General features: G+C 37.0%; 3 protein-coding genes across 9 annotated transcripts; 1 reads left to right on the top strand and 2 right to left on the bottom strand.

Annotated features, from left to right (window-relative positions):
- The first annotated feature begins 758 nt into the window (after positions 1 to 758).
- Positions 759 to 2,644, top strand: LOC112175406. Its single transcript, XM_024313081.2, has 4 exons — positions 759 to 1,021; positions 1,157 to 1,239; positions 2,170 to 2,225; positions 2,331 to 2,644. The coding sequence occupies exons 1-4, from the start codon at positions 850 to 852 to the stop codon at positions 2,407 to 2,409; spliced, it is 390 nt and encodes a 129-aa protein (XP_024168849.1). The 5' UTR covers positions 759 to 849; the 3' UTR covers positions 2,410 to 2,644.
- Positions 2,645 to 3,025: 381 nt separating this feature from the next.
- Positions 3,026 to 4,240, bottom strand: LOC112176208. 4 transcript variants are annotated; one of them, XM_040509906.1, is made up of 4 exons: positions 4,158 to 4,240; positions 3,862 to 3,963; positions 3,413 to 3,774; positions 3,026 to 3,327 (listed from the first exon to the last, which is right to left on the bottom strand). In XM_040509906.1, the coding sequence occupies exons 2-4, from the start codon at positions 3,917 to 3,919 to the stop codon at positions 3,178 to 3,180; spliced, it is 570 nt and encodes a 189-aa protein (XP_040365840.1). In that variant the 5' UTR covers positions 3,920 to 3,963; positions 4,158 to 4,240; the 3' UTR covers positions 3,026 to 3,177. The 4 variants fall into 4 exon arrangements, with proteins under 4 accessions (XP_040365840.1, XP_024169792.1, XP_040365839.1 ...); XM_024314024.2 differs by having other exon boundaries at positions 3,413 to 3,783; positions 4,158 to 4,235; XM_040509905.1 differs by lacking the exon at positions 4,158 to 4,240 and having other exon boundaries at positions 3,862 to 4,074.
- Positions 4,241 to 6,847: 2,607 nt separating this feature from the next.
- On the bottom strand, positions 6,848 to 17,589 carry LOC112176206 (separase-like). Of its 4 annotated transcripts, XM_040510065.1 has the most exons (23): positions 16,694 to 17,589; positions 16,373 to 16,610; positions 15,689 to 15,961; positions 15,473 to 15,583; positions 15,076 to 15,348; positions 14,826 to 14,951; positions 14,376 to 14,696; positions 14,211 to 14,294; positions 13,858 to 14,076; positions 13,624 to 13,747; positions 12,969 to 13,529; positions 12,457 to 12,733; positions 11,671 to 11,773; positions 10,144 to 10,329; positions 9,788 to 9,825; positions 9,472 to 9,698; positions 9,150 to 9,381; positions 8,740 to 8,966; positions 8,588 to 8,655; positions 8,070 to 8,264; positions 7,829 to 7,916; positions 7,237 to 7,710; positions 6,848 to 7,126 (listed from the first exon to the last, which is right to left on the bottom strand). In XM_040510065.1, exons 1-22 carry the CDS (start codon positions 17,299 to 17,301, stop codon positions 7,280 to 7,282), a joined length of 5,010 nt encoding a protein of 1,669 aa, XP_040365999.1. In that variant the 5' UTR covers positions 17,302 to 17,589; the 3' UTR covers positions 6,848 to 7,126; positions 7,237 to 7,279. The 4 variants fall into 4 exon arrangements, with proteins under 4 accessions (XP_040365999.1, XP_024169790.2, XP_040365998.1 ...); XM_024314022.2 differs by having other exon boundaries at positions 8,588 to 8,966; XM_040510064.1 differs by having other exon boundaries at positions 8,588 to 8,966; positions 9,150 to 9,372.
- Positions 17,590 to 18,096: the final 507 nt, after the last annotated feature.

Genomic DNA, 18,096 nt, shown 5'->3' with positions numbered 1-18,096 from the left:
ATTATAATCTACCATCCACAAGTTGAGTCTGTGATTGATCAGTTTGCAATATAATATTCAGTATAAGCATTTTTTTTAATTTTTTTTTTTATAAAAATGATACGATATCATTTTGAAAGACATTACATGAGTGCATGACTAAAGAGGGATTGGTCAACTTAGTGATGGAGTTATTTGGCTAAAGGAAAATGTTTGACGTAACGAACAAAAGAGAAAGACTTATTATAAGTACTATAGCTATGTCTCAAAGTAAAGGTTTTAAATTGTTTTCTCTTATTCCCTTTGGGTCTTTCACAATAAGTCTCTCTTAAATTGTCTTTCTCTTTTGTTTTTTCCTTCATTTGGAGCCAAATTTGGACATTATTAATAATAAATCACAGTGGGCATCACGACTAATCAATCAGTTTCATGTTTAGGGACAAAAATTATGCACCTAACACACACACAAACATAAATATGTTGTTTTGGTAACACGTACTCCATTGCTTGAAGCGTATAAAACCCTGTTGCTACTCTTAACTTGTTATTGAAGATTTTCTCTGCGCTACTGTAGCAATGAGGGACTTGGACCTAGTGAAAATGCTTTCAGCCAATTGACATGAACCCAAATGCCAAAAATTACTTGGACCTAAAATTAGATTGGGCTTTTGGTGCACCAATTTTGCAAGGCCCAAAAGGTGTTGATATTGGGCCTCTGCGAGAAATTGATCCAATCCAACCGACATCAGATTGATCGATGCTTTGCTTGGTAATTAAGACAAGTAGCTGCAAGAGCAGAAGAAGAAGCTAAGAAATCCAAAGATATACTAAAATCGAATTTGACGAAGACGAAGAGGTGTGAATCGGAAAATGGCGTTGCAGTGGATGATTCTGACGTACGTGGTGGCGGCAGAGGCCGCCGTAGCCCTTCTGCTAACTCTCCCCGCGCCCAAGCTCTTGAAGAACCGCCTCGTCTCTTTGATCTCTCTCATTCTTCAGCCGGCGCTCTTCGTCGTCCCCTTCGCCGGATTCCAGCTCCTCGGTTCGATCTTTGCTCCCTTTTGTTTCATTTCCGCAGTTTTTTTCCCGACGATCTGCATTTTAGGGATTTCTGATTTCTTAGGCATGAGAGATTTGAATTGGAGATTGATTTTGCTTGCTTTGCTTTGGTGTGTAGATATCTACTGGAAGATGGAACATCGCTTGATGTGCACCTCAGACATCTGCACTGCTGCTGAGCGCGACCGCTATGAGAAATCCGTCAGTTTCTTCCCAACTACTTTTTTTCTTTTTTTTTTCTTTTTCGTTTCGATTTAGTTTTCTTAGAAATTTGATCTTAGATCTTGCTCATCCATATTAGGGAAACGGAAAGGTAGGATATGATAGCATTTACGAAATTCTGTTTGTTTAATCAGTCACTTAATTTCAGTGTTTCTATAGCATTCGTACTTGATGGTGTTAGATTGCTGGGTTTGTTTCGAATGTTCTTTATGATTTTTCTGTTAAATGACTTAAATCCTGGAGTCTCATAACTGTTTCTTTCTGAATGGATTTCTGCTTGGCTTGTTTTTCTGGACTTGCTTTGCGTATGGGTTATTGAGGATCAGTGCGGACGAAAGGGTTTGCTCATATGGAGTATTCTTGTTGGAAGTATTGGCTGTAGCTTCAATTTAGATGAGTTTCAGAAAGTTTTGTTTTCGTAATCTTATGCACACGGTTAAGCCAAGCTCACTGTTTGGTTGGGTGAACTTTTGTGAAAGACCCAAAGGTTCTTACCTGAGTGCTTTTCTGTCTGTTTAGGCTTTAAGATGTGAACTTGGGGGGTTTTATGTGGTTAAGTAGGATTTTCTGAGTGATTTGGGCTTGAGCAAGCTTTTTGTTTATAGTGGCCACCATATGCTGGAGTTAGAAGGCAATGCATTTGTGCAACCTACGTTGTCGTTGTCCTTTTGAAACCATTCATGACTGGCAACTGTAGTTACCACCTTCTACTCCATTCACATAGCTTAATGTGGTTATCGTTTGCCATTTTCTTTGATGATTAAAGAGTTGATCAGCCCACTATTGACTCCATTATTGTTTGATGCTCTTAGCCCTCTATCAATCATGAATATTGAAATATGTGAGTTCTGATTCTTTCATTCTAAATAACATTATTCTTGACCTGACACAGAATAATATGTCATGCAGATGTACAAGGCTCAAAAGAATGTAATTCTCTGCTCTGCAGCATGTCTTCTTTACTGGTATGTTGGTTAGCTATCAAATGCCCTTCTTTTCTCTTAAATGGAACTTCTGAGCGCCTAATTGATTTATTGCGGTTAAAAATGATGTAAAAAATCTTTGCACAGGTGCATCTATCGCATCTGTAAGTACTGCAAGGATATTGAAAGGTTGGAGGAAGTGGAGAAGAGGTTCAAGGAAGAGTAGCTGTTCAGCTAGTTCTCATGTATGATTGTTCTTCTGAAGTGGATCCAACTGAGTTCATATTTTTCGTCGTAAATGGGAAACCAATATTACCTTTAGTAATACTGTAATGTTTTGAATTTGTTTGGTAACCATCTGTAGACATCTATCTAGTATGTGTTTTAGCCTGTTATCCTGGTAGCTCGATCCACTTCATATGAAAACCATGACAATGATAAAGTGCTTAAAAGTTTGTCCATGACTGGTGTGTTGATGATTCTTGCTTGAACATACAATCCAATTGGCCTTATTTTGGTGACAATTAAACATCACTAAAGAACCTTTATTGAGGCAAAACTCCATCATAACTTGTTCTGTGCCTACTTTAAAGCCATATTTGGACACCCCAAGGACGATGACTTTCAGAAGAAAGACTAGAATCTATGTCCGTGAATTCAGATTTCTCAACTTCCTCACAAGGTTCCCACAGAACGGGTCCAGATCCTTGCAGTTGGACACTTTCACCAAGTAGCACATAATTCAAAGTACTGCCAAACCATGAATCTTCCAAGTTTCTGGTGCATGTAGATGTAACTAATGAGTGCCAATTGATACATAGTACCAGAATTGAAAACTGCTGTTTTTTTTTTTTTTTTTCATTTTTTCATTTTTTCGTTTGGATATATATAGAGTTCTACATTCAGATGTCAAGTTAACAAAAAACCAAAAGAAACAGTAACCAGATCGAACTCTGCTTAATTAAAAAAGCCAACCCCCTCCCTGAAGGCTGCTTTAGCCAAGAACTGTTGCTGCATCTACACACTCATATGTTCCATCAACTTCTACTAATACTAGCACTGAATCTGATATTTCCTCCAACTCTGATTCATCCATCGGCTTGATCTCAAATTCCTCCTCCCAGGGCCAGTCGAAAAATGGAGACTGTAGAAGAACCAGTAGAATTGTTAAGAAAAATTCAAGCCAACAAATAACTGTAGATATAGAAAAAGAGGAAGTAAAAACTCACATAAGCTGGATTCTCAAATGCATACTCCTCCTTCAAAGCCTTTTCCTGTAATTCGATACATCTCCTATGATCGTGCTCGTACGCCATAATCTCCAAGATTTCTTCCTTAGTTGGATCAGACCTCTTCACGACACGTTCATCAAAAAAATCATAATCATAATCAGAATCTTCATCTGCTATATCTTCCTCTGTAACAACCCCTCCTTTCCTTTTGATATTAATTTCATCAATGTCAGAAGGCTGTTGCTTTTGTGATGACTCCTCAGTCATAGCAGGCTTCCCACATTTTGATAAATCACCATACGCTTTACTCCCACCAAAACCCCCCTTCAAAACATCATCCTTTTCCACAACAGAAGCTCCTGTGGTAACTGTTACAAGAGTTAGGCCAAACTAACCCCAACAACAATTAATCTCAGAAACAAAAGCATATTGAACTTGAGATGTACCAATAGAGTGATCATTCAGATTTAGATCTTGAATCAAACCACAAACTTCTGATGCCATTCGTGCCTTTTGTAGCGAACTCCCGATTTAATTTGGTACGAACTCTAGAAGGAAAGGAAAAAAACAAAAAATACGTGAGATAGCACAGAAATACCTTTTAACCTAAACCCAACATCGCTGCCCATTAGTTGAATACAGAAAATGCACATTGAGATTTCTAAAACTAACTGAATGCTTATAAACTAGAAAGTGAAGTTTTCCAATGAGAATGCAGTTACCATTGGGAGAGGAGACTTACTGTTGGTTACGATCGTCAAAAAACATTCCGGAGGGGATGCTCTCTCTAGGCTTTTTTGGTTGCTGCTGGCTTCGCTATCAATTAGATAAATGCAGTTCCACAAATACCCTTCGAATTGAGTAAAACGCCTTTCTTTGGTGGCCGTACGTTGGGCTTGGCCCGTCCGTGTTGGGCTTCCTATACCATAATCGGGCTTTCTGTCATTGTTCAAACAAAAATGAGACAGTTAATCTGCTAGGGAATTGATAGCTTTTTAGCTCGAGAATGTATTACATTGGTGAGAATGAGATCTCTCACGTCGCGAATTTACTGAAATTTGTGTGTTTAGTAAGGTTAATGAATGTTATATGATGATGAAGAATGTTTGTTTTCACACCATTTTAATGACTGCTATTTCATAGTCATTCTAAGGAGTTGCCTTAGTACTATTGCTATTTTAGTAGGAATGTCACATAATAAGATTCACAGATTTAGGAATGTTTTTGTATTATGGTAGTAAGAATGTCCGCCAAGTAACATAATGATTAATTCACACAAGAATCTAAAAGGGGGAAAACATTCTTAAATCCGTGAATCGACATAGCCAAGTCACAATGTGTTCATAAATTTGGGCACGTCCATGGAGAGGTTGAAAATTATGAACTGCAATGTGGATTGAATTGTTGATCAACAAATATGAATTGCAGGACAAATTATATAATTCACCGCATGCATATTTATCATTTTTGTTTATATTTTCACATGTGGTTGAAAATATGAACTGCAATAAATTCACATGAACTGCAATTCAACAAACACATATGATAATTATGCTCGTGGATTGAAGAAAATATAAACAAATGGGTTGAAAATATGAACTGCAATAATTAAATTCAACCATTATATAAAGTTGATCAACAAATATGATAATTATGCATGTGGATTGAAGAAAATAAACATTCATCACCATAAAGACTTGGAAAACGGAGTTCTCATTCAAATGTCAAGTTAACTAAAAACCAAAAGAACCAATAACCAGATTGAGCTCAAAAAAAGCCACCTCCCTCGTGACGGCTGCTATTTGTTGATGCATCTACACACTCATATCTTCCATTAACTCGTGTTACTACTTTAATTGAATCTAATAATTCCTCAAACTCTAATTCATCCATCGACTTGAGCTCAAAGTCCTCCTAGGCCCAATCGAAAGGTATAGCATGTAGAAGAACGAGTGGAATTGTTAAGAAAGATTCAAGCCAACAAATAACTGTAGAAATAGAAAAAAGGGAGTGAAAACTCACATCAGCTGGATTCTGAGATGCATACTCCCCGCTCAGAGCCTTTTCCTGTAATTCCATACATTTCTTAATTATGATCGTGCATTTCGTGCTTATCCGCCATACATATCTCCAAAATTTCTTCAGCAGTTAAATCTATCCTCTACACAACATGTTCGTCGAAAAAATCATCATCAGATTTACCTTCTTCTGTAAAACAACCCCTCCTTTCCTTTTGATATTAAAGTCATCAACAAACAAGGCTGTTTTTTGTGATGCCTCCTCAGTCTCCTCAGTCATACAAGGCTTCCCACATTTTGATAAATCACAATACACACTACCGTGCATTATGTACCTATGTGGATCTAGAATATTGTTTGATGCTCAGTATTGACCAGCCCAGTATTGACTTCATTATTGTTTGATGCTCTTAGCCCTGTATCAATCATGAATATTGAAATATATGAGTTCTGATTCTTTCATTCTAAATAACATTATTCTTGACCTGACACAGAATAATATATGTCATGCAGAATTGTTCTGCTCGACACTACAAATTTTACTGAAGCTGAAACTAACTAAAGGAATGAATGATTAATACAAGGCTCAAAAGAATGTAATTCTCTGCTCTGCAGCATGTGTTCTCTACTGGTATGTTGGTTAGCCATCATATGCCCTTATCTTTTTCTCTTAAATGGAACTTCTGAGCCCCTAATTGATTTATTGTGGTTAAAAATGATGTAAAAATCTTTGCACAGGTGCATCGACAAGTACTACAAGGATATTGAAAGGTTGGAGGAAGTGGAGAAGAGGTTCAAGGAAGAGTAGCTCTTCAGCCAGTTCTCATGTATGATTGTTCTTTTGCAGTGAAAACAACTGAGTTCATATTTTTCATAGTAAATGGGAAACCAAACATTACCTTTAGTAATACTGTAATGTTTTGAATTTGTTTGGTAACCATCTGTAGACATCTATCTAGTATGTGTTTAGCATGTTCTCCTGGTAGCTCGATCCACTTCATATGAAAACCATGACAATGATAAAGTGCTTATAACTTTGTCCATGACTGGTTTTACTTGCTTGAACATACAGTCCAGTTGGCCTTATTTTGGTGACAATTACCCGTCACTCCCCAAGTTTTTTGAAGGTTTTCTTGAGGTTTGATGTGAACTGCATTAAAGAACAGACTGCTCGTGTACAGTGTAAGTATATGCCCTATTAGAAGTGGGAGATAGGATTGCTTTTGTCATCATGAAAACCAGATTAAAATTCAAGGGTATCAAAATGACACTGATGGAAAATAAACAATATTGGTGGGGTGGTTAGGTCCAAATAATGGTTGTGAGACCCATGTAGAAGTAATGCTATGTGAATCCATAGCGGTTGCAATCAGTTTCCTGTGTCACCAAAAAAAAAAAAAAACGTTCGTTTGCTGAAAAGTCGGCCTTCAATATTTTTCTTTTATCCGATTTTCTGTTATTTGGGAAATCTTCAATTTGAAACAGAGCACAACAATTTGAGACACCTCTGCTGATGTATTCTACTTTAAAATTAGATCAAACACTTGGAGGCTTAAAAATAATGTGATTGGTTTGCTTATGATGTTATGTTCTCAGAGTCGATTCTTCCATTAACTACTTTCATTGACTCTAATGCTTCGATTAATTCTGATTCATCCATCGGCTTGATCTCAAAATCCTCCAAAGGTATAGCCTGTAGAAGAACAAGTGGAATTGTTAAGAAAGATTCAATCCAACAAATAACTGTAGAGATTCAATCCAACAAATAACTGTAGAAATAGAAAACAGTACGTGACAATTCACCTCATATTCAATCTGAGATGCTACACTCATGTACATCATCTAATTATTTCCCAAGGCAGGTTGTTGGGCTTAGCTCAGTGCTAGGAGTGGCTACTTCCATAGTTCCTTTGAGTTCTGTTGGAACTCCATAACAGACCGGTGATGCCCCAACCAAGCAAGGAAAATGACTGCACTTATCACGGGCTCGACTCATGCATGTTCCAATCATTAGCTTCTGATCGCAATCTTTACGGTAAGACCTATCTTTAAACCAAGAGACAAGCATAGCATGTGTAAATTTATCAATGTCAAGGCCTGTTACTTCCCATAAATTGCCGAGAATGACAGGAGAACCGGCAAGCAGATACGATAGGGGAGGACCTCGTGGAACGTAACACCCATCTAGTTTCAAAGAAGCACTACTGCATCCCATTAGGAAAGCCCCAGCACAGTTTTGGAGTCTCTCGATCCTATCATTAGGAATATATAACGACCCTGTATGAAAGCACATACACATAAAACATTGATGCTTGGAAACTTGTTACTCAAATAATTAGACAGAAGTAACTGATCGATAGAACAATCAGACAAGCAATAAGTATATCAAACATACCATCTCCATGGCCTATATATATGAAGAGATCCCTGCTTTCCAAAGCTGCTGCCAGTTTTTCAGTTGGGGGTGCATGTCCAACCTTCCCCTGTACAGTAATTCAAATGAAAATTACTATGTAGAACCTTAACCTGTATGTGTGTGTCAGATGCTCATGCATGTAATTTCTGTACAAATTGGTGAGGAATATACAACAAAGATGCAAGTGGTACTATAGTAACAGAAATAGCAACCAGGATACCTTCAACTTATTATCTCTAAACAATTTGTCAAAATCGGGTTTGCAATTCAGGCTACCATCAGGGTTTAACAAATAATAGGCATCCAAAGGATTGATCTTGCGCTCATTTCTATATGCTGCCAATATACTCCAAACTGATGGCATGCGATAAACCTCCTGGTTCTTTAGTACCGGTAAATTCTCCCAAGGAAGCATCTGCAATAATTAACCAGCAATCAACTTGTTTAACTTATGGTTCCAAAAATTGGAAAGGGTATAGGTTCTGAACTTCTGATCCATAAATTTGCCAATGTTTAAACTGACTCGTTAGCATGAAGGGAAACAAGCCAAATTAAGGACCATAGATTCAAAAACGTAGATGAAACAACATGGGAGCATAGATATCTAAAGGAAAGCCTAATAGGATGTTTAAATACTAATTGATACATTATATAGTAAGCTTTACAACTGAAACAACAAACAACAAAAACATTTATCTTCAAAACTTTAGAAACTTAATATCTATAAAATAAACATACCTGGACGTCAAAGTCTGGGACTAAGATTATCGGCTTTATAATTCTATTAAAGCCTTTGACCTTCTTCACTGCTTCATGTAGTTTGGAAGCAAAGCCACGCAATTCATCAGCACAATGGTCATCCTTGAAATGAACATCACTAAAGAAACTACCTTTCTTAAGGCAAAACTCCAACATAACTTGTTCTGTGCCTCCTTTAAAGCCATATTTGGACACCCCAAGGACGATGACTTTCAGAAGACTAGAATCTATGTCCGTGAATTGAGATTTCAATTTCCTCACAAGGTTCTCACATAACGTGTCCAGATCCTTGCAGTTGGACACTTCACCAAGAAGCACATATTTCAAAGTACTACCAAACCATGAATCTTCCAAGTTTCTGGTGCATGAAGATGTAACTAATGAGTGCCAATTGATATATAATTATCAGAATTGAAAAGTGTTTAATTTTTATTTATTATTATTATTATTTTTTTGGCAAAACAGAATTTGAACTTGTTAACTAAAAATAAAATATAGTAGAAGACCAAAATTACATAGAGAGGAGGAGAGTATAACACACTTCAGCAATGTACAAAGGCGATCATCAATCCTCCGTCTCGCTTCCCACACATTATATATATGATCTTTCTTTTCAGCAGGACTTAAAGCTAACTCGTACTTTGCTAAATTGAAATTCTCCTCCAATAGCATTCTAAAATTCGGAGCCACATCATCAACCACAGTGGAACCCCATGGACAGCACCACTGACCACCATCATTCTCACCAGAAATTGTAACACCATCTGAATCTCCTTTAAGAATAGCAAGTACTCACACATCAGATATTATAATCTACGAGAGCTGTGAATTTCTGAATTACATGTGTATATTAAACAAATTACCTCCTGGTACTGAATGCACCGGAAGAAGAATATGTATAGGAAGATTCTTAAGGTTTAAGCGAGACACCATAATCCATGCAGGAGCAGATGAACAAGACAATAATTCCTGAAACATACTAGTATATGGGCAGCCAAGTAAACTTAGACAGATGACTGTGGTGCCAGGAAGGCCTTCAAAAAATTCTTTTACAAAGTCTTTAAGGTTTAGAATAGATTCTGGTGCGAGCCTGCATGATGTAAGAACAGAAGGGGAAAAACCATGTGAGAATGGCTTCATCACATGATGAACTTTATTCTCAAAAGTAACACAAATTACCTAGGTAAACTCTGTGCTCCTGATGCCATGTGTGAACCCTGAAATAAAGATTTCATTATATTAATTTATTACAATGCAGTTTTACATAAAAGAAAGTAACATTTGGTGTTCTTAGTAACTATGACATTCTAGATCGGGAATCTACATGCTAATCAGCAGAGTAAAGGATAAAACCATTAGAAAACTTGAAACCAATTAAAGACCATACTAGTAAAGGCAACAAACATTGAGAGGAGAGAATCAAATAACTTCAGTATTTCACCCAAGTTCCAAATCTTTTTAAGTAATAAGCATGAAGATTGATTAGTTGCTAAGAAAATTAGAGTAACAGACAGAATTGAAGTGTACGTACATACCTTAGTGTCTGCACCCTGCTGGACTTCTTTCATGGAAAACAGGTAATTAAACTGAATTCCAAGTGAAGCTTGATGAAAAAAACAAACCCAATGACGTCCACAGAGATCTTTGCAAGAAGTTGACAATGGAGCTTCAAGCACACTTGAGGTAGACAGTGAGAAAATAGCAGCCAGCAATCTCGAAACCTGTTGAAAACAAAATTCAATATATCGCATGGAAAATAAACAGAAGAATATAAAGGGAGGCGATTTTCACAATCCCCTTTGCAACACTAGATCTTTAAAGTATTGCATTCAAATATTTACATTACTTAATAATAGTAGCTTTGGGAACAAAGTCCATATAAGGAAAGCAATAAAAAAATAAAAAATAAAAAAAGTGCAACTGTTGGAAAAGGGACTACGGAAATCAACTATTAGAAAAAAATCTACAAAGATCAAAACATTGGAAAATAATTTCAGTTGTTACAAGTGTTAAATCCATATAAACTCAACTTTAATGCAGATTTTTTTGACATAGATCATGAACCGATTCCATATGTTTAAACTTTAAAGTTACAAGTAGATTTTTTTGCCTTATATATAAGATGCAGCTCCACCTACAAACTCAATCAATTCTCCTATACTCAAGTAAAAAAAAATTAATTCATCCAGAAAAACTCCAAATTACTCCTCACAATCTTTAAAGAATTCAAAGTTGGTTTGACCAGAAAAATATTTTCAAACGTTAATTATGCATCACTTATATAGCCACAGGAAAGATCAGTCTCAAGTTTCTAAGCAGAAAGATAGATATCCCATTAAATCATAATATTGAGTAAAAGAACATAGGATATGTGAAATTAGGCCAGATTCTTATGTTCAATAATTCTGTAGCATTCTTCTATCAAGCACCTTTCTGGACTGCATGATTTGGATGTGATTATAGAAACCCAACATAAAATGCACCTCCATTGATTAAAAGTTATAACAATTATCATAAATTTAATGTGATTCCAGTAAAAGTTGTGGAGAATAAGACTCTCCAGAGTTGTCCTTTATGCATTTGATTACCATACAAACATTACTATTGAGACTATAATCAGGAGTTCAGGACCTGACGTTAAATTCAAGCCATAATGGGCCGCGAGACCCCTAACTGACAGGAAAAGAAAAAAGGCAACTGTAATCTTTAATTTTCAGTTCAAACTTGACGTAATAAAATCAAAAGCTTTTGCTTCTCTCCAGTTTCGTGTAGTGCCACGTAAATGTTAGGTGTGATGCCTAGACCGCTAGCCTAGACCGCTATTGGTATGATGCTAGTAGATTTATCCATTTATTTTCTTGATTCTCTACAGCCCCTCTATAATTTTTAAACAGCTAGACCTCTTGGCTATAAAATCCCAAGATTCTATGGAGAAAACCTTGTTCTATAGAATTCTCCTTATTTGTCCTGCATCAGCATATCAGTGATAATACTACAACAGAAGATGAAAAGACAGCAACATGATTTTATAAGAAAAATTCAGAAAGCAAGAAAAGTTTGACCTTCTGAAAAAGTGCAGGAACCTCACGGCAGAGGACGAATGAAAGCATCAACCAAGACACTAGTTTTGATATAGGAATATCAATCAGCACATGGGGATTATTTCTGTTGCATATGTGAGAGTATGTGTCAGGCAATACTCTGGTAGAAAAATGATATTCAAGATGATAGGAAATTGTGACAACAATAAACTAAGCCAACCAAAACAGAACAGGGTTTTTCATCATAGAACTTGGGTCAGTTTGCATTCTATTCTTCAGAAATCAGAAGTAGCATGGCATATTTTTTTTTCTCCCTCATTTAAAGATACCAGCTTCAAGTTAAAATCATAATGCTACTTAAAAGTTACAGCACGACTATAGCAACCAACACCGATCTTTTACTGTAGTGAATTCTACATGGGCACCTTGGGTTCTTGGAATCAATGCTGCTACTAACAGCATCACATCCAAAATCAAGAAGAAAAAAAAGGGGGCAGTACTTATTCCTGTAATCCACCACTGTTGGAAGAAGCATTTGGCCTCTGCTTCAGTGCTTTATCCTTCTTATATTATTTTTTTTTTCTGGGCTATTCCACATTAAGACTTTAAGAGTGTGTTCGACATTACAATCATTACTAAAATTTAGCCCTTCATTTGTGTTATTTTTCTACATTCCAAGTGTGTAGCCGTGTAGGCCAAGCATCTTATTGCCTAACCAATAAAAGCTACTGAATTTTTCAAAACTATTCTAAAAGATATATAAAAAAATAATATAAAAAAAAACAGCATAAAAATTTCTTTAAGTACCTGGTATCCTTCTTACGGTCCTTCAAAGACAACCAACATAGGTTGTAAAGTATTACAGCACGCTCAACATTCAGCATATCTCCTGGGATTTCCCTTCCCATTAGATGATATAGGTTTATATGTTTCCGCTGAGCACTGATTTCCTTTCCCATCGTATCAGGCAAGAAAGTTGATTTGCTTGCGCGACAAAATGGGTTTGGTCCAACTAATACTGATATGCTTTGAAATATAATTTCACATGCTTCATGAATTTGGCCATCATTCTCCAAGCATTTTCCTGGTTGGAAGGATTAGAGAAAACAAAATAAAAAGTGAAGCCCAACGGATTGGATTGCATGATTTACCCCTTCATTCTAATGCTTTACACTAGAATTACCAATAATTGTACTTCAAAAGTAGAAATGCTTTGCAGCTAAAAGGACCAAACCTAGCAGTAAATGTGCCAATGCTTTTCAAACAAATGTCAGTGATTTGCAGTAAAATTACCAATATGAAAGAATAAATATACAGACCTAATCCTGTGAGCAGCTTGAGTGAAAGACGACGGTGTACTAGTTCCCACTTCAACTTTATAGCGTCAGTCACTAAGCCAGATTTTGTTACTTTCCCTGTAAGACAATGCCAACACCCCATTGTTTTGCATATGCATGGTACATCACCCCCAAATGATACTACACAGTTTTGCAAATCCAAATCCCAGGAAAGTTCCTTCGTACACAATGTATTGGGAGAATTGCACTCAATACTGCCTTCAAGTTGTGAATTACCATCTTTGACTAAAATAGTACCATCTTGTTCTTCAAGACAAGCAATAGACTTTTTCCACTCAGAAGTATGTAGCTTGGCTAGAGTTTCTTTGTAGAGATCAGTAGATAATTTCTCTGCAGATGCACTCTCAATTTCACTGATGGGGCTTTGGTATAAATCAGCAAGATTATGTGTAACAGTTACTTCAACTATCACTTTGCATTTTGAGCAAAAACCATCTATTATGCCATCCTTCAAGAGTTCCCTGGAACTTTGAAGTTCCTTTTTTGCTGAAGCCCAACGCTGCTTCTTATGGTATAGTTCTCCTAAAGACATTTGAAAATGGTGGATCAGAAGTGGAAAACAACAAGCTGTTTGTAATAATAATTGCATAAAGAAATAGTAGTTTGTTGTTATTACCCAAAAAGGAAGAAAAAACAATGTTAAAAAGAGTCAAGCTATGTGAGCAGGAAAGACTTTTTCCCCGATCCAAAAAATATTCGGCCTCAGCTCCATTTCCCAGTATTTCATGGATAACCCCTACCTGCAGATTAAATGAAAAATCCAAATTCGGTATCAGATTTTAGTGAAAAAAGGGTCACTCTTGAACTTTCAAATTTTTAAACTCGAAGGGTTAACAAGGGAAAGAAGAACCTGAAGAATGCTCTCAAGATAGCACTGAAGTGCATTCCAGGGGCTAATATAGCAGATGTCCAAGTCACATGAATTAGTATCAAAGGACCATAGTTCACTAGCAACTGATCTACAGACTAGCACGTGATTCCCTTCACTGCGTCCTTCAAAAGACCATGGAAATTTCTGTTTGAATAGTTCTACTCGTAAGCGGTGGGCTTCCATTGCATACGGAAGAGCCTAAATAGTATTAACACATATGAAACACACTCAATAACCAGAGTTCCCAATATTAATGCATATTCGAGTAATTAAGGGAAAATGAAGATATTTACACTAACTCGAGAAAAAACTGAAATCATAACTATGTATACCTCAACTGAACGCCCATTTGAAACCAATTTTTCACACAAATCGTAGTACATATATCCAGCTAGGTAAGAACCAGATTCAGAAACCTACAAGAAGAGTAACAAATAAAATATAGTGATTGCATCATTAAGGCAATAACACGTGGTAGAAACTTGCGACTTACTTACACTTGAAATTAGTGCAGAAGTTACTTCTTCAACATTATGAACTGTTATATTGGATTGGGAAGATGAGAAATTGTTATGAAACCCTACTACCAATGGCTGGGATTTACTAAAACACTCTATCCAAAACTCAGTTAACTTTAACTTTTCGCCAAAAACAACTGACAGGCTCATAAATGCCTCTTGAACTGGAGAAGGGCAGAGTGCATGACTGATCCTTCTGGATTCCCACAATTTGGCCAACAAATTATTCAACGAGACTCCTCTCTGGGTATAGATCTTAATCATAACCTTGTATATAGTACAGTGAAAGTCTACGCGACCCTGTACATAAACAACAAAAAACCTATGTCAGTTTTAAAACAATATCATGTCAAAATACCATTTAGATTATTCCCCAATCTTTCTTTCAAAAGAGAATATATATTCATTCATGTGTTTTCAGGTTCATACCTTGAGGGATAGCAAATCAATTACAGAATAAAGTATCTTCATTATATTTTCAGGCACCATGGAGCCATCTGAAGTAGGAATGCTCGACCACACAGCAAGGGCAGACTGAATATCTTGAAACACTTTCTGCATATAACAAAATACCAATCAGATAGTTAAATATCGTTAATTTCAATTAGATGTGAGCTACAAAATGAAGGTATGAAGCGTTGAAGCAAAAACTGCTTAATTTTGGAAACTAGAATTATACCTCTGAGTTTGGTTCATATTCCTCGGTGCAAAGTGATCGTAAACAATATGCCACTGCTAATTGATGGCCAGAAGCAACTTCAAGTGCTTGTGACAAGCATTGAGTGCAGTATTTTGGACCTCTGACTCCACACAGTCTTAAACAGCTTGATTCCTCTAACCAATCAATTAGTGTGCCAAACCCATCTTTCTCTAGTAAATCCTTAATCATCATTTGCATTCTCTTACAAAAGTTGGGGTTGTCATTTTGCATTTGAACATAAAATAGAAGTTCCTTCAATTTTCAAGATATAAACGTGGGAGAGATAAATATCACTCTCAAACAACGTAACAAATAAAATCTGTAAATAAGCATTTAATGAATTACATGTGAAAAGAAAAGCACAAAATAGTCAGACCTGCTGCAAGATCTTCTTTCTTGATACTTTGCTAGAAGATAGAAACAAATTGCCTAACAAAGTGCCCACATCATCCCCATTTTCATGACCTTTTACGAGTTTTACCTGAATCTGACAGAAAAATGAGGTGCGCATGGTAAGTAAGAAGACATGGCATTGTAAGTAAACAGAAACAGCAGGGTAAGTAAACAAAATGAGAAAAGTCTCAGGTGCTACCTCCACCCATTGCTCCACCAACGAGATGGGACCTGGCAGTCTATTAGAAAAATGTTCAGCAGCCCACTTTTCAGCCCAGTCTTTTATAACTCCTTGCACTGCATGAGTACCCTCAGATTGACTAAGAACTTGGAGTAGTAAAGTACTTGCTTCACACCACTTGCCAAATAATTCCAAGCTGTAATAATTTGATAATCTAGTTTCTGCCTCCTTTAGTTTTCCTTCGATTATAAGCCATGTTGCCTGACAATACAACTTCAAAGTGTCTGAAGCCTGGAGAGACACTGCAACAAATTACTCGAAAAAGGAGAGAAGAAAATTTCTATAAGCAGCCACAAAGAAGTGAAAGAACCATTCACAAGCACTCTGAATTCCTTCTCACATTGGGACCAATAAATCATATGGTTTAATTCATTCATGTGTAAGAGAGAGAATCAAAACATTGCCTTGCCGATATATCCATCTAACATCCAATTTCCAAGAAAACACAAAGAGTAAATTTGTCAATCTTTATTGTTCCCCTTATAGATTGCATTGAAGTTGCAATAGCAGTAACATATAGTCCATTCAGAATAAATTATTAACCATTATATCTGGTTGTATTGCAATAAGTCATTCAAGGAAAATGCACAAGCATTTATGTAGCATATATAAGTAGATTAAAAAAGAGACTAAGCACACAACCTGTTTAAATTCTTTGTTACTAAACATTCGCACACCAATTTGATAAAGGGAATCACATAGCTTCGTTAGGTGAGGAGATCCTTGGACTGATGTGGTGATAATTAGGTCACAAAACTTGCTTGCAAGATCAAATTTGGAGTCAAATTGATCAACCTTGCCAACTAAAAAGATGGTACAAGTCGCAAGATAGCTCGCTTGCTCCTCGAGCACGAGCTGGCGGGGATCTTTATCCAATACACTGTGATATTTGAACCAATCAATTAGATCCAAAACAATAACATCTTAATGAAACTCGAAAAAGTAAATAACCTAGCTAGCTACCTGGTCCATGTATGAAACTCGGTAGCAATATGATAGAGGCGGTGATACTGGTCAGGATGCTTGGGCTTCTTATTCTTTGCTGCGCAAACAAACAGCAACGGCACCGTTTTGGCAAGCAATGTTGCTTCCCCTGCGTCATCGGCATCGGCATCCAAATCCGGCAAATATAAGTTGGATGTGACGTCACTGACAGGGAGGCGTTGCATCTCCTTGATGCCCTTTAAAATTGCTAGTCCCTCCCTCTCGCCATCCTCCCAACGACGCCAACGCGCGAAACACCGCAGGATCTTGAACCCTTCGTCAAGGAGCAGAAGTGGTTTCGTTAGAATCCTGGAGATGACGGCAATGCAGTCGACACAGAGTCGGTAAACAGCGAACCATTCGGCTGCGAATTTCTCATTCAACTTTGAAGGATGACCTAGCTTTCGCCGGAGAAGAGTAAGCGCTCGGTTGAGGAAGGGAAAGTAATCGGTAATAAGAGATTGCTTTTGGGCACAGGTTTTGAGGGGTTCTTTGAACACAAGTAGGTAGGCCGAAATGCGTCCATGAATCCCTGCTTTACCTGTGGAGAGGTCGGAAATCAGAACGTCGGCTTCGGAGGAGGTCATGGCGCCAAAATCTGGTTTAGGGTTTAGCTTTAGCTTTAGCGCGGGAGAGAAAATGCTTTCAAAAACAGAGTGGGGTTACCCTTCCACAAATATTATGACGTGTATTGTATTGTATTGGTGCAGATCGAACTCAAAGGGTCGCCGCCGCCGGTTCTTTCGCCGGAATTAACTGCTTGCTAGATTTGTTTGTGTGCAAAATGGCTTCTATGCCACTTTGCACCTCTAGTTTGGCACAAATTGTCAATTTGTACCCCTTTACTTTTTAATTTTAATAAAATATCCCCAACTTAGACCCTAGTATTTTCTTTACTTCTAATTTTCACCACTTATCTATTCCTAACCACCAATTTGCTCCTTTTCTGTCAAAAATCTATAGAAATAACAAGTGCAAGCTATAAAGTGGCATTTAAGCCTAAGAGTCGCAATAAATTCTCACCGCCAACAGTCAAAACAACCATGTCACCCTCTTCAACACCATATCCCCAAACAGTTAGACCACGTGCAAAGATAAACAACCATATTGACGATAAGAAGCTACTGATAATATCAAATGTAGTCCTTGAGAATAACACCAAATTAATGGCTCATCAATAAACCTAATCCAAGAGTCTCCATACCTCTTTGTAGCCAATCTCAAGAAGAAACTTACCCCGTTCAACACCATGACCCAAAACCACCAAATTCATGTGCAGGAGCTATTTCCCATTACCTTGACCACAAAAAAAATACATATATTCTCTGGAATTGACACTGTAACAATAGCACCATTATAGTACTAGGACCCCTAAACCATAA

This window comes from Rosa chinensis, chromosome 7 (assembly GCF_002994745.2).
Source record: "Rosa chinensis cultivar Old Blush chromosome 7, RchiOBHm-V2, whole genome shotgun sequence".
Classification (NCBI taxonomy): Eukaryota; Viridiplantae; Streptophyta; class Magnoliopsida; order Rosales; family Rosaceae; genus Rosa; species Rosa chinensis.
Note: the sequence above shows the minus strand (reverse complement) of the source record. Positions and strands in the feature narration are given on the sequence as shown.